Source organism: Pogona vitticeps, chromosome 5 (assembly GCF_051106095.1).
Source record: "Pogona vitticeps strain Pit_001003342236 chromosome 5, PviZW2.1, whole genome shotgun sequence".
NCBI lineage: Eukaryota > Metazoa > Chordata > Lepidosauria > Squamata > Agamidae > Pogona > Pogona vitticeps.
Window position 1 is genome coordinate 39,883,850 of NC_135787.1, and position 16,683 is coordinate 39,900,532.

The 16,683-nt window shown below is 40.0% G+C and overlaps 1 protein-coding gene across 2 annotated transcripts in view; it reads right to left on the reverse strand.

Annotated features, from left to right (window-relative positions):
* MGAT4D (MGAT4 family member D) overlaps positions 1-15,600 on the reverse strand; it is a 58,797-nt gene extending 43,197 nt beyond the window's left edge. For both annotated transcript variants that reach the window (XM_020783064.3, XM_078394727.1), the window contains exon 1: positions 11,736-15,600. In XM_020783064.3, coding sequence (XP_020638723.3) covers positions 11,736-11,823 — 88 coding nt within the window. In that variant the 5' untranslated portion in view covers positions 11,824-15,600. The remainder of the gene's footprint in view (positions 1-11,735) is intronic.
* Positions 15,601-16,683: the final 1,083 nt, after the last annotated feature.

Here is a 16,683-nt window from a genome sequence, read left to right on the forward strand (position 1 = left end):
CAATGCTTTCAACTTCTGCACACACTGACCAAGCGCAAGCCCTTCTTGCTGCAGGTAGATCTGAGCATCATTCACTTCAGTTAGTACTGGCCTCCAAAAATGCAAGAATGAGAAAAAAGGATAGGTCTTGATGGAAACAGACTTCCTGCATCATCTTTGGTCTCAGGGGCTTCTTCTGGATCATCTTGGAACACTTCCAAAGCTTGCATTATTTCCTTCATGTGCTCAGCAAGTATGTGTACAGCTTCATGTTTTGAGCTCCATCTTGTGTCACATGATCACTTTACTTGAATTGGTACATGTTCCTTAAGAAAATTCCACCTATGGGTGGACTTTGAGAAGAATGTTTACATCTTTTCCACATTGCCAAAGAAAGTCACAGACTGTATCCCAACCAGCTGCATGCACACCAGCAAGATTGGGCGAGTGACTGTTACATGACACAAAGACTTCTTTGTGATTCATATCCAGAATACGTTTCTGTACACCACTGATGTGTTCAGCCATAGTTGTGGCATCGTCATATCCTTGCCTGCAGCAGTGCTCCAGTTTAAGACCATCTGCTTGCAACTTGTGATAAATCTGTTTTGTAATGTCATCAGCTGATTTCCCATGTAACTGAATAAAGTCAATGAAAGGCTCTACCATGCTGACTTCTGTATCTTCAGTTTGCACATATCGAATCACTTGGGACATTTGATTGAGAAATATCCAGAGTGATATCAAACATGATGGCAAAATACTTGGCCTTTGCAATTTTTTGAAAGATGGCAATTCTAATGTGATCACTGAGCAGACTGATGAACTCAATCTGGCTCTGTGGAGAGAGACAAGACACAACATATTCATCTCTCTGCTGGACTTTGTGAAGATGCTGATTGGCAACTGGTTCATATTTGGAAATTAATTGGAAAGTTTCTAGGAAATTTTCACAGTTACCATCTGTGCTTGGATCGTCTGAGTGACTATATAAAGGTAAGGTTTGCCTGGCTAGATACAGCACACAATCAAGTATTCTGGCTATAGCTGCTTTCAATTCCTCAGATGACCTCTCTTGTGCAAGCTGTACAGCAGCATCAATAGTGTCTCATTTCTGTAGCCACTTCTTTCAACAATGTAAATGCACTGAGGTGATATGAACAGCGCTCATGCTCTAGTAATCTGGGGTTTAGCTTTCTTCATGTATTAAATCTACTTGGCTTTCAAAAATAACTTTTCTCTTTGGCCTTCAGAAAAATCATGCAAGGAAAGTAATATGCAACATAGTTTACAGGAGAAAACACCAACAATGTCCTTAACATAGTCTCACCATTGTCCAAATTCAAGTAGAATAAATTATTGGGAAATGATTTGCTCTCATTGTCTTTTCAAAACAATGCATCTTCATTTTGCAGTTCCACTGTCCCTCTCTTGACAAATTCAGTTTTCAAAGTTTTATCCACAGTTTTAGGTCAATAGCTGATATCAATGAAAACTTTTAGGCCAATTCTCTTTGGCAGAATATTTGGCTGAGCAGAAGTAGAAGCATCCTTAGGGAAAGCGATTTCTGCTTCTAACGCAACAACGGGAATGTCCACAGACACTGGATCAGGCTTGTGAGGCTCCTGTGGTGCTGCTGGTGAGCCTGGTGTACTTTCAGCAGTATTAACAAGAAACCTGTTGAGGCTTCCAGCTAGCTTTAGCCAGTTGGTCCTGCTCTATCTTCCTCCTCTTCCTGCCTTATGCACCTGACTCTTTTTTGTTTGGCATCATGGCTGACATGGCATGTGTAGATGTGCAGTAATATGCCAAAATAAACAAACAAACAAACAAACAAACACCAACATTTATTCACTTTTATACCTTCCTCCATTTTTACTTTTTACCACTAAGAAATGACTTAACCATAAGAAATGACTACTGCGTCAGCAAAACAATTAACACAACAAAAGCAAAAAGAAAAGAAAACTAACCTGTTATCACACCAGAATAACAAAATTCACAAAACGACCAAACTCCTATTGGCACAAACACAAACTGGCAACAGCATCATGTTTTACCTCTGTGTTGGAACACTAAATTGGCAGGAACGTTACTTGGTGATGGAGGAGAAGCAAGGATATCCAGGCACCTGTTTCAACTTGGATGAATTTTTTAATTATGGGTTTTTACACAATTTATGGAACATGACACCTTCAAACCACTGACAACAAATCACGGTATTAATATGCATAATGTAATTCACCAGTAAGGATTCCATGAGGAGAGTATGGCTATAATTAGCAAGAAAAATACTGTAAAATGTTACATGGCAACATTTATTTGCTCCATCATGTTTAAAAACTATATAGCATGTTTAAATATTGGGAGATTTTCTGTGTGAAGAGGAGGGTGCACTATTTTTTTCATTTATTATTACTACTTTTTTTTAAAAAATTGCACCCCTAAGAATTTTGCAACCACCCCTGTGAGCCTTTCCCACACTGCGCCACAGATCTGAGCTATGCAAAGCATATAAAAGTGCTGCTTTGATTTTATTGTGAAACAAAAGGCAGTGGCTATGAGATCTCTGGGCAACAATATAGGTAAAGCTACTGCAGCTCTGGGAATATTGTTGTTCTGTTAATTGTTACTGTAAATTATCTGGAGAAAAACACACATGCATATATACAGTCTATATATAAATCTACAGATAATGGCTAACAGCAATTCCAGTATATCACAGAAGTGACTACACCCCTTCACATTTCATAAATATTTTAGTATATCTTTTCATGTGACAACACTGAAGAAATGACACTTGCCTACAATGTAAAGCAGTAAGTATATACAGCTTGTATAACAGTGTAAATGTGTTGTTCCCTCAAAATAACGCAACACACAGCCATTAATGTCTAAACCGCTGGCAACAAAAGTGAGTACACCCCTAAGTGACAATGTCCAAATTGGGCCCAAGTAGCTGTTTTCCCTCCGTAGTGTCATGAGACCCATTCGTGTCACAAGTCTCAGGTGTAAAGGGGGAGCAGGTGTTATCGCTTTCACTCTCTCAGACTGGTCACTGGAAGTTCCACATGGCAATGATAATGAACTATCCAAGGATCTGAAAAAACGAATTGTTGCTCTACATAAAGATGGCCTAGGCTATAAGAAGATTGCCAAAACCCTGAAAGTGAGCTGCAGCACGGTGGCCAAGACCATACAACAGTTTAACAGGACAGGTTCTACTCAGAACAGGTCTCACCATGGTCAACTAAAGAAGTTGAATGCCCGTGCTCAGTGTCATATCCAAAGATTGGCTCTGAGAAATAGACGTATGAGTGCTGCCGGCATTGCTGCAGAGGTTGAAGGGGTGGGGGTCAGCCTGCCAGTGCTCAGACTATACACCACACACTGCATCAAATTGGTCTCCAGGGCTGTCGTCCCAGAAGTAAGCTTCTTCTAAAGTTGATGCACAAGAAAGCCCACATACGGTTTGCTGCAGACAAGCTGACTAAGGACATGGATTTCTGGAACCATGTCCTGTGGTCCCATGAGACCAAGATAAACGTATTTGGTTCAGATGGTGTCAAGCATGTCTGGCGGCAACCAGCTGAGTAGTACAAAGACAAGTGTGTCGTACCTATAGTCAAGCATGGTGATGGGAGTGTCATGATTTGGGTCTGCATCAGTGCTGCCAGCACTGAGGAGCTACAGTTCATTGAGGGAACCATGAATACAACATGTACCCCTCTGGAGGCTGGGCCGCAGGGCAGTATTCCAACATGATAATGACCCCAAACACAACTCCAAAATGACCACTGTCTTGCTAAAGAAGCGGAGGGTAAAGGCGATGGATTGGCCAAGCATGTCTCCAGACCTAAACCCTATTGAGCATCTGTGCGGGGCCCTGAAATGGAAGGTGGAGGTGCACAAGGTCTCTAACATCCACCAGCTCTATGACGTCATCATGGAGGAGTGAAAGAGGATTCCAGTGGCAGCCTGTGAAACTCTTGTGAACTCTATGCCCCAGAAGGTTAAGGCAGTGCTGGAAAATAATGGTGGCCACACAAAATATTGACACTTTGTGCCCAGTTTGGACATTGTCACTTAGGGATGTACTCACTTTTGTTGTCAGCGGTTTAGACATTAATGGCTGTGTGTTGCATTATTTTGAGGGGCAGCACATTTACGCTGTTATACAAGTTATATACTCACTGCTTTACATTGTAGCCAAATGTCATTTCTTCAGTGTTGTCAAATGAAAAGATAAACTACAATATTTATGAAATGTGAAGGGGTGTGCTCACTTCTGTGATATACTGTATCTATGGAACAAATACAGTTCTAAGATCAAATGGAATTGCTCATATTTTTGGGAAAATAATATTTGAATTTTTGGACAATCTTCCTTCCTTCCTTTTTTTTTTTTTTTAAAAAAGCAGGGCAAGATTCTTCCACTGTCAAAAAACAGCTCTTGTGGTACTATTACTAGGCACCACAATCTCAGCAGGAATCACAGGGGGTGCAAATAATTTTCACCGTTCCCCTATGCATCAGTCCTGATATTGCTGGTGTTGTTTCCTCACCAATGAAAGCCAAGGTACTGAAAAGTTACTTTTTTGGACCACAGCTTTCACCAGCTATGCTGAATGGGAAATTTTAGAAGTTGTAGTCAAAAAATGGAACCTTCCAAACTAATGGGTGGGCAACAGCAGGAAGGAAACTGAGGACGAGTTCTCTCTGCTGCCACATAGCATAGGTTAGCACAGAAAACTAATAGTCGACTCAGCATAAGAGCACTTCCTATGTTCTCATGAGATAGTGTTAAACGTATTTTTGCATTTAATTTTATATTTTCTTAAAAAGCAAATAGCAGTCACGACAAGGTTCGATGTGTGTACTGATTCCTGGGATTGCACCATGTTGGAAGGGAGATGCAACCATTTTCTCCTAAGTAGAAGCACTGATTAAAATCAGTCTCTCAGCTGTATTATTTAAATGAAACGGGCAAATTGGAGCTACAGTACTATCTTCTGCATATTTACTTGAAAGAAAGTAACACTGAGTTCAGTGGGTCTTGTTCTGTAGGACTAAATTCTGATATTTACTCATTCTCTGTAGAAAAATTAAATGTTGCATTTATCTTGAAAATACTTTGCTGCCCAGCTAAGGTTTAAAAAATATTGGGATTACTCCACATCAGAAGAGTTCCTTCCTAGACAATTTGTTTTTCAACATGCATTTTCATTTGTTTTCTTTCTTTGAAATCCCCATATTCAGTTTCACATAAGACTCTTAAAGTTAGCTGAAGATTACGTTTGCGGAGGATTCACTTCCATGAGGAGAAAAGCAGTAATAAAGCATGCACTGTGTTTTGTGAATGCCTCAGCTCACTTGTTATTTACTACATATTTATCTAGGAAACTCTTGGATTAATCAGTTTCCTCGTTCCTCTATAGCCATTCTTTGCAGAGATCCACACTGCTTACTAACATCCAGAGTTTGGGGAAGTTATTTTCATGGGCTATAATTCCCAGAATAGTCTGTCCATGCTGTAGCTAAACAAACTTCCCCAAACTGCCAGCCAAGTTGGCAGACATTTGTAAAACTGAAGTTAAAGAGAATATTACCGCAGTGCCTTCTTGTTTCATTTTAGTCTTTATTTAGCTGGCATATTTATATAACTGATCCATAAAACAAGTTATCTTGGCTGCTCAAAAATTAAACATACCTATAAACTATGCTGAGTGAGTATGTGAGTGCACGCATGCACACACACATGTATCCATACATATAAAATAATTATTTGCTTTCTAAGGCATTTCTGTGCCTCACTTTTCTCTACTATCCCCAATTCAAAGCATTTTTTTCTCAGAAGAAAAAGTACCATATTACATCCCAATGTGCCAATATGTCTTGGAATAGGGTGCAAAATACTCCTGGACTCTCACTCACTCACTCACTCACTCACTCACTCACTCACTCACTCTCTCTCTCTCTCTCTCTCTTTCTCTCTCTCTCTCTCTCACACACACACACACACACACCACAACAAAACAAAAAGAATACATATTTCAGTTTCATTTTTGTTTACAATGCTCATGTCATGTTGACCCAAATGTTACACACAAGCTGACATACTGCCTTGTGCAGAAAATGAAAATGCTTCTACTCCCTTAAATTACAGTTTTCCCTTTTTTACCTGCCCTATGTTGTTGTTCAATGCTACAGAGGTATGATTTCATATTGATTTCACGTAATCTACCCCATCCTTTACTGCTGCTTATTTCTGTCTATGGATATAGTGCCTTATTTTCATGAAACACACATAAATCAAAGATGGACTAGCAGAGCAATAGAAAAGTCACTCATTTCCAAGCATTCTACTAAGTATTTTTAAGCTGTTTAAGGCAACCATTTTCAATTCCTACCAAAGTCTACTGCAGGGATGGAGATATCTTCCAGAAGCTGCTGGACTCAATCTCTTAGCATCCCCCCCCCCATTGGCTATACTGCTAAGGCTGATGAGAATTGAACTCCAACAATACCTGGTGAGTTCTACACAACCCTCAAACCTCACTCTACCAAGGACTATTCAAAAAGTTGATTGGATAATAAATCCAACTATGTTTGAATTTTCTTGATATTTTTGAACCAAAAGCAGCCTGAGGAGACTATAAGCAATGGAGCGGCAGGAAGTAAAGCCTGTTGATTGCTTTTGCTCCCAATGCTTTCTGCTCTTGTTGCCCAAATGACTTTTCCGCCTGCAGAAGTGGGGGAATTGGTATTTTTCTCTTTTACTCTTGGGATGATAATCAGTTTGGAGAAGGTGAGGTGATAGTAAGTAGAAACATAAACTGGAAGGAAATGAGTTGAGCTAGCCCTCTCCCCACACTTATCCTCTGTATAAATTTCTGGCCTCCTGAGTCTGCTTTTATTGGGGGGGGGGGAGCAGGAAAGCTATTCAGTTGTTCAGATAAACTCTAAACCAAATAATAAATGTAACTCTATTGGCAGAAATCTTGGGATCTCTCTATACGAAAGTATTGTCAGGTTATTTTTAAAAATACAACCATCTCTCTGTTATCTGCATGTTGAGAAATGCATTCATACATGGGGGAGAAAACAGACAATCCTTTTTTATTTTCCATTTTTCTTAAAAAAACAAAAACAAAATCTGTCCTTTGCATAATAATGTGATTACTTAGTGAAGTAAAGCCATAAATTCAACTGTTGGTTAGACAAGAGTGGGGAGGTATAAGGCAAAGGACACAAAGAGCAGTAGTAACTCTATAGAAACTGAGAGGTATGGCTACTAGGTATACAAAAGGAAATGACAAATTGTGCATGTGGAAACAAGATATCAGATATAAAATGTATAACAGTGCATATAAAACAGAAAACAAACAAGAACATTTCATATGAATGTCATAAGGAAACGTCAATAAGGCTTCAACAGTAGGCCTGAAAAAATAACTAAATTTTCAATTGGAGACTTCCCATGTCTTATTATATGTGATTTTTACAATGCCATCACATTTTCCATTTTCAGGAACAACGTTTCTTTTTCAAACAATTTACATTTACAGCGGGATAAAAAGAAACTCATAATGCAATCTTACATATGGCTACTCATAAGTAATTATGATAAAAGACTATAGTATTACAGCCCTACAATCACAGGTATTCATCTGCAGGAGGAAAAACATCTCCTTTGTCTTCTTACTTGTCCTCTACTATTAATCTACGCAAGAGAGTATGACTATCTGAATAGCATTGTTATTCAAGCACATTTCCTTTGATGTTCCTGGAATCAGACTGGCACAAATTAGTGGCAAAATGGGAAAAAGTTATTTACAATGGTGGCACAGACATGGGAAGAAAATCTCGTTTTAGAGAGACACACTAATTTAAAATTACCGGAAATGAGTCAAATCATGGGACCACTGTGTGTTAGCATTCACTAGATGTAGCCAGTTACTAATAAGGAATAATCAGTAATGAACAGATACAATAACTGCTTGGCACATGGTTGAGAAGATGAATTCACATACTAGTTATACTTCGTGTTTGTAATGAGTAATTCTGTACCAACATAACTTTTTGTACCTATGTAAAGAGCAAAAACTGTTCATATTTTGTGTCAGTTGTGACCAGCAGCACACTTTTATAGTGTTGTCCCCCCCCCAAGAGATAAAGAAATGACTAGCAGGAAAGGATCAGTCATGAATTTATTTTGAAGAGAAAACTCAACATTGATGAAAGTGATCTGTATTTTTTTAAAAAAATCTATCTATTCCACAAAGTCCTATACCAGCACCCAATTGCAGCACAGAGGTAGTGGCTATGTCAACAGAGTGCAAGCTCCAGCACATTCTAACAGGCTGGTAAGACTTTGCACATGGTCCAGGAAGTGGACTAAGTGCTGAGCTGGCCGTTGCAGGTAAGCATAGAATAACTAACTTGCATTGGTGGAGAGACTACTTGCATTGATTAATTAATGGATCTTCCAGATCATTCAAAGCATCTACACCTCAGTAAACATTTATAGTCACACAGCTTATATACAATGCAGATCAATGTAGAGAACCTTTAGCTCTCTGACTATTAAGTTGAATTCTTCTCTTATCATGTCTTACCACCGCCTGTCTTTGTATAGCTGGAGCTCAACAATATCTAGAAGGCCAGGGGTTCTCCAATCTTAACATAGTAATCTACATTTGGGGAGGGGTAAACCACCCACATGAAAACTGAGAGTGTGGATTATCATCCTCCACACATAATCATCACGACAGTGTATGGGTGGTGGTGTGGGAGGAAAAAGGCAGGAAATGGGATAATCAAGTTATTAATTACTTCTATCACTCTGTCCATAGTGATGGAGCTGGCTGTCACAGGAATGCTAAGAGATGCTTTCTGGGATAGAGAGCAGCGCCTGTCTGGGGATACAAATGTGACATCAAGAACGGCAATAGAGAAACCAGCTTTGGAATACTTCAATCTCCCAGGACACTCTATTATGTCTCTCCACATGATTATTGCAGAAAAGGGGAATTAACAAAGAGGCACGTGATAGGAAGACATCCAAAACTGGCTACATAAACAAGTTCCAGTGCATTTCTAAGCGCTTCCATAGAGATCAAGACTTCTTCGTGCACTATATGTATTAATAGCTCTCTGTGGTCTCTGAATTCTGACTCTCATGTGGAATGAAACAGCCACATTCTACAAAAGCTTGCATTAAAACATAGAAGTTACTCTTTAATGTGACACAAGCCTTTGCAAATATATTGACACAACACTGGTTTTTTTTTTTTTTTTTGCTTTTGCTTTGTTTTGTATTTCTGTTTTCTATAATATCATATGGATGCATCATGAGAAGACAAGATTCACTGGAAAGGATGATAATCCTTAGAAAAGTAGAAGGCATGGGAGGGGGGGAGGAAGACCAAATAAAACGTGTCTTGACTTCAGAGGAAGCCACAGCCTTGAGTTTGAAAGAGTTGAGCAGGGCTGTTAAGAACAGGACTTCTTGGAGGTCACTAATTTAAAGGGTTGCTGTATATCAGAAGTGACTTGATGGTACTTAACAACAACATAAAACCATTGTCTCCCTTGACAGACTAACACAACTACTTCTTTGGGAATGTTTTTCTGCAGTATTTCAGGGGAGAACCCATACAGTATATGGAAAAAAGAAGAGAAACGTGTACCTAGAAGAGGTGGTTGCCTAAGACTCCAGATGTTTTTGCTGTTACACTTACATCCCTTCAGATATTTGCATATGATGTCTAATCACATCTGCTGTGTTATTTTAACTATATTCTTTGTTGATTTTAATTTTGCTAATGTAGTTACTTTATTTCAGTGATTTATATGGCAAGCTCGGTTTACTTGATTTTATAATTTTATAAATAAATTTAGTTTTACATTTATTCTTTGAAGACGTTAGTAAGCCATCTTGAGCACTATTTTTAATGGAAAGGCAGAGTATTATAACAACAACAATTTCAGAACTTTAATGTCTGATACTCCATGGAAATAAATGCCAGTATTAAATCTACCTGTTCTGCAATCACAGTTTCTGAGTAACAGACAGCAAATAGATTCTGTGCTGATGATACCTCCAAAAATGTGGCATGGTAAAGTGGAAATCTAGGGTATTTGGGTCTCTGGGTGCCATATACCCTAAATATAGGGTATATACCACCTAGAGACCTTTGGGTAGTGTGGGCGGCATATAAGTTAAATAAATAAATAAATAAATAAATAAATAAATAAATAAATAAATAAATAAATAAATAAATAAATAAATAAAATTCAAAATGACATGTTCCTTAGAATTTAAAACAGGAGCAGAGAACCTTTGTTCTTCCAGATGTTTGGGACTTTTCCAGAAATACCAGCGATTATGGGAGGTGTAAAGCAAAACATGGCTAACCAAAATTCTCTACCCCTGCTTTAGGAGATGCTGATTCCATGGACACAGCTGAATCTGTCACATCCACTGCATGACTGAGACAACTGTTTGGGAATCAGACAAAATATCACACAGTATAGAAAATGTTGGAAGTGGGGTTTAATATGTATCCAAATTATTATTCTATAAAATCAGTAAATTTGAAATTTAGTCACATAGAAACTAATTGTTTATTACCCCACAGCCATTTCCACACTGTATCATATGTGGCTGATTATAAAATAACCATTAAAATTATCAGCTGACTTCTTAGTACCGTGGACCTTGCACTGAATGCTTTGCCCTTCTACTGGTTGGAACCTACTAGCTCAATAAGTACTACTAGCTCTATTATTGATAGTAACCCTTCTATTCAACAATGAAGATGCAGGAGCTTCAGCTATGATTGTTGACAGAATTAGCGTTATCTGCACAAAAAAAACAAACAAACCAGGCAACAGATTTGCTAACCTCCACATTAATCCAGTGCATGTGACAGAAAGTGAGGTTCGTTTTTGTGCATGTGTACACCCACGCAGAGTACAGATTTTGCACAAAACTCAAGAGCCCCGTGCTCATCGCAGTTTCCCCACATCTTCACTGAAACGCCAAGCCACTAAACGAGCAGGGTGATAACCCCCTGAAAGAAGACGACCTTACTTAGGAGGCTGTACGGATTGCAATGGGACTGTAGTAGGTGTCCCATAGTGGGTGCAGGGCAACATCCCACGTATGAATGGACTCTTTGCGCCATTTGCCCGCTGGAGACAACGTGTGGCCCTCCCTCTGCTAAAGAAAACCCTCGTTTCGTGTCTCGAGAAACCCACCCAGAAGAAGGGTTCCCATCTCTGTGCTTTTTCTTCTCCTGCTGCCATTCCGGCCACCTGAAGAGCCGTGGAGTCCGGCCGCCGCTTTGTCAATACAGTAGATGCAAACGGTCAGGGAGGTGCCCGATTCCAAAGAGCAGCCCTCGACACCCAACGGGAGACTCGGATGATTGGCGAGGAGCTCAGAGCAGCCGAGCAAAAGACGGGACCTTGGGCAGGTGGCGGTTGGCGACTGTTCGAAGGCGGTGCCCGGAGGGCGAGGTAGGGCGCGCGGTCCACGGGGGACGCCCTCCCGTCCAGCCACGCGCCTTCTATCTCTCTCTCTTCCCCCCCCCTTTTGCCTCCTTCATCCTCCCTTCCAAGGGAAAGGCGCTCGCACCTGCGCACCCCTCTCCGCCAGACCCCCCCCCCATTCCCGGGCTCTCAACTCTTGCGCGCGCGAAGAGCTGACTTTTCTGCGCTCACCCCCACCCCCACCCCCGCTCTCTCACCTCCGCTCTCCTTCCAGGTCGACAACCAAACGAAGCAAACTGCGCCGAGGCACACAAACGTGAGTGCGCTGCCCAGCCGGAGCCTCATCGCCCAGCCACGGCGGGCGGGCGGGCCGGCAGGCGCTCCCTCCAGGCGTCGGCGCTTCGGAGCTTTGCGCCACGCGCGTCACCACCTTCTTTCTCTCTGTTTTGTTCTACTCGGTAGCGCTGGCGGGCTCTGTGAGAGGGAAACCAGCAGCCACTCCTCTCGGATCTGCAGTCGTTGGGAGTCTCTCTCTCCTGCACTCTTGGTGCCTAAGCTCAATTTTTTTACCTCACACTTCCCGTTGTTGCGCCACCGAGGTGGTTTATTACCTGAAAAGAGGCGGCTAACCCGCCTCCTCCTCCTCCTCCTCTGGAAGCTCGCAGGTGTGTGGGGATCAAATTCCGTCTTATCTCGGGCTCCGCAACACAGGGCGCCAAGAGTCGAAATGACTGCTTGAGGAACGGGGCGCCACCTCATCAGTACTTTTACTTTTCTCTGGCGATTTGATGGCAAAAATTACCGACCTCCCCCCACACACACACACACAACTCACCAAACGCCAAGACAGCTTCCAGTGAGAGCCATGTCGAGTGGGGGAACGAGTTCCTCAATGTATTATAGGTAAAAGCAAAACAGAAATAAAAAGTAAAAAAAAAGAAAAAAAGATAAAAGCGTGGTGGCACCTTGAAGAGAGCCATTCCTTAATGTATAGCAACTTGCTTGCCCCGCTGCTCTTTAGAAAAGAATATTTGAACAGTCACTCCTGTGGGCAGCAATCCAGCCCGGGTGTTCCGTTTGATGGTGCAGGCGAGACTAACACGAAATGGAGCTGATGCATGGATTTGAAACGAGGAAGGAAAAAACACACACACATACTTATTCCTAGCAGTTTGGGACCCTCCTGTTCCATTCTAGAATATTAACTTCAAAGTATGCCAAGTTGTCCGGCATAAATATATAATTAAGAAACAATTCTCAAACCGGATGCCCTTCTATCAGTTGCAGTTAACTTCGCCCTGTGCATAAAAGCACATTAGTTAAATGGGTTGCAGGCCACTTCAATTGGTCTATGTAAAAACGTGCTAATCTTTTAAGATGTTATAAGGCCCTTTGTTGTTTATTCAACTTTAACAACTATTCACAATTACTAGATAGATATAAATGGAAAATTACAAGTTTTTTCTCTGTTCATTTCATATGTAAGTATTTTAAATACATCTTCTGATACTTGAACAGACTTTTAGCATTTTAATTAGCAACTTAAAAAAGTTGAGCAAGCTCTTCTTTGTGGTGCAGGTTTACTTCTGTCATGCACAAAAATCATACAGAAACCGAATGGGAACACCTGTATGGTTGATAAACATTTGAGGATAAGTGAAGAAGCCACATTTAAAGTATGGGTTCAAAGCCAACATTCATGTTGAACATCCAGTTACTGTTAAATGTACATTTGGAAGTGTTCAATATTAAGTGTCTTTGGTTTTCACAAATATCCACAAAGTTTCTAATTGTTTTAAACTTGTGATTTCCAGCTAAAACATATGTTGTTTCAAGTTTAGCCAAAATACAACATTAATTGTACTTCTTCTTTGATGTTTTGGGTCGGTAGGCTCTTAGTGGCAAACCTCCAGGGAACACAATGAGAGCAGCCACTAAGAATGTTTGTGTGTTCTTGCACCATTCTGGCACAAGGGACCATTCTTCATATGCTATCAGACACTGTGACAGGAAGGGGAGGAAGTTGTTTCCCGTGCATTTTAGATTCAGACAAAGTTTCTTCTGTAAAATGTATTTTGCAGCAGTAGCAGTTTTCAGCTATACATAAAGATATGTAACTTGCATTAGAGTGACCTTCCTCTGTTTGGCAGTTTACAAGGACAGTTTTATTGCCACTCTTAATAGTTGTGATAAATCATAGATGATTATTATTTGTTTATGATACCCATGAGTGTACTAGAGTGTGTAATGAGTGTGTTCTTGCAGCAACATAAATTGAAAGTTTTTCCTATAGGCCTTGATGTGTAATTCCAAATAAGAAATGCATACTTAGATAATCAATTAATAATAAACTTTTCTAATAAAGTGCACAGTGTCTCTGAAATTATATCAGGGATACATAAAAACAAGATAAAAATTAGCGAAATGTAAGTATCTAAATGTCTTTTGCCACTAGTGATTAATTGTTAGGTAACATTTTTGTAGCCAAAAGATCTACTGATCTGTTAAAATCAGATTGGTCATGGACAAGAGTTGTTTCCTTTGAAAATGAAATCACTTACAGTATTCTGTTTAAATTAGTTGCCAAGATCACAAAAGGCCATGAAGCAAAAATGTGCCTTTATCCTTTCTTATACAGAAAGTATGGTCAGGATGGAGGATTGATATATAAACTGAAGTTCTCTGATTTCACTAACACCAAGGATATAGTGGTTTTGATAATTAGTAGACTTTCCTTAAACAGTATTTCTGTATACTGGTGTTAGGAAGAAGGGGAAAAATCTACAGGACAGTGTGCATATTTACCTGGAATTATCAAGCTATTATAACACAAAATCAAGCTCCCCTTACAGTAACTCTATGTTGTAAGATGCATGAAGACATGTATAGAGAAGGTGAATGAAGAGTTTCATAGTGGGAAAAAGGAAATTCAATAACTAGATCAGGCACAGAAGTCGGCACATCTAAACCCACTGAGATCAACTGAAACCAATGTGCTCAGATGTACCAACTCTGTTGTCCTGCTTGTAGGCAGGCAAAACCCTCTGGTATAATAAGAAAGCATTTAAAAGCGACTCACTCTCCTTCCAGAAAAAAGCAAATGAAATGCATAGTCATGGATACATTAAATCAAATCCAAGTTCTACTAGTCAGTAAGTCTCTACTGCACAGGCAGTTTTACTGGCAAGGTAAAAACAGTCCAGAGCCAATAAGTCAGCACAGCATAATAACAATAAAGGAGAAGAGTATAGCAAATGACAAACAGTCCAAGAACATGGTAGGATAGTTACATCAGACATACAAGAATAAGGAAATTTAGACATTGATCTCAGCAACTTGTGTGAGCCAGTTCTGAGGCTTTTATGACTGGATTGGGTGACACTCAGAACTCAGTTACAACTACTCCTGTGTTAGATCCCCGCATTCATCTTTGAGAAGGACCCAAAGTGGCTCACAACATTGAAATACAATATTTAAAGTTGAAAACAATTAGTAGACAATGATGGATTACATAATTCAAAGACAATATTTAAAGCCGCGAACAATGAGCATAAAGAGGCATCTTACATAATTAAAAGGCAACATTAAAACTAAGAACAACAAGTATACAAATGTTTTTAAAATTCTACTCTGAGAACTGAAAAACACAAAAACAGAAAATGCAAGTAGTACTGAAAATCCAATCAAAGCAGTAATGCATCTACGTAAAAACCACACACAGGTAGCTAGTTACACAGATGCTAGTTACTAAGCAGCTAGTTACTGAGTGAAGGACTTCGTATCCCTGACTCCTAAGGAAATGTCCCTTAGAACCTGCCACTTTTTTTATTAGCCTTTGTCTGAGCTCATGCCTTCACTTGGTGTTATTCATGCAAACTGGTGTGTGTGTGTGTGTGTGTGTGTGTGTGTGTGTGTGTGTGTGTGTGTGTGTGAGAGAGAGAGAGAGAGAGAGAGAGAGAGAGAGAGAGAGAGAGAGAATGTGCGTACGCACATGCCTGTGTATACAGTTTCTTCTTCAGATTCTGGGGCCATGACATCATCAGATCTACTATCACATACAGAATAGGCTTAATTGTTGTAGTAGTAATTTTTAATATGTAAATAATGTAATTGTACAGTACAGAAGGATAATGCAAAGAATGAAGTGTGACAAACCCAGACCTACTGGGATCTGCCACACGTTAACTAAGCTGCCACCAACCATTCCCTATAAAAAGTCACACAGACCAGGGATGGATTTTCAACAAATAAAAGAATAAGGTTTATTTAAAACAACACACAGGGAAAATAAAATGATCAGGTGAATAAGATATAGTAACGTGGCTTAGTCTCATTCATACATGCATACAGTTTGGTTCACACAGAACACTTAACTTGAAGCACAGACCCTGAACCTATCAGTTCTGGCTAACCATACAGACACCTGAACCTATCAGGTTGGTACTGACTGACACACAGTAGTACCCTGTCTGACACACAGACTCCCACACCAGCTTCTTCTTCCCAGCTGCTGCTTCTTCTTCTCTTCTCCACACATATATACAGTACAGCCCCTCCTCCTGATGTCCCGCCTTCCACTCCCCATAGGATGGAACTTTCCCTCCAAACCCATGACAGACAGGTAACATCAGTGCTGTATGTAACACCTCCCCTCTTTATAAGTTGTTTTGTAGGGGGAAAGCTAAGGTGCTTTTTCCCAAAAAAACAACCTGGATAAAACACACAACAACAGTTATACATACAATATCATACTTACTTATACTTACATTCTAAGTTAACCATATCAATTAGGCATTTAAACATTTACCATATACATTACATCAATTTACCTTTATTCATACAAACCAAGTTCAAAAAACAGGTACATTTAACTTTTTGTCATCAACATATATACATAGTCCATGTTTCTTTCGCCGTCTTCATTCTTCAGGTCTTCTTGACAAGGCGTCAGCAACACAGTTCACTGACCCTCTGACCACCTTCACTTCAAAGTCATAGTCTTGCAAGTTTAAAGCCCACCTCATAAGTTTACTATTGTGGGTTTTCATTGTCTTTAACCATTGCAGTGGTGAATGGTCAGTGCACAGAATAAAATGTCTTCCCCAGATGTAAGGCTTGGCCTTCTGGATCGCGTAGACTATGGCCAGGCACTCCTTCTCCACGGTTGCCAAATGTCTCTCACCTTTCTGGAGTTTCCTACTCAGG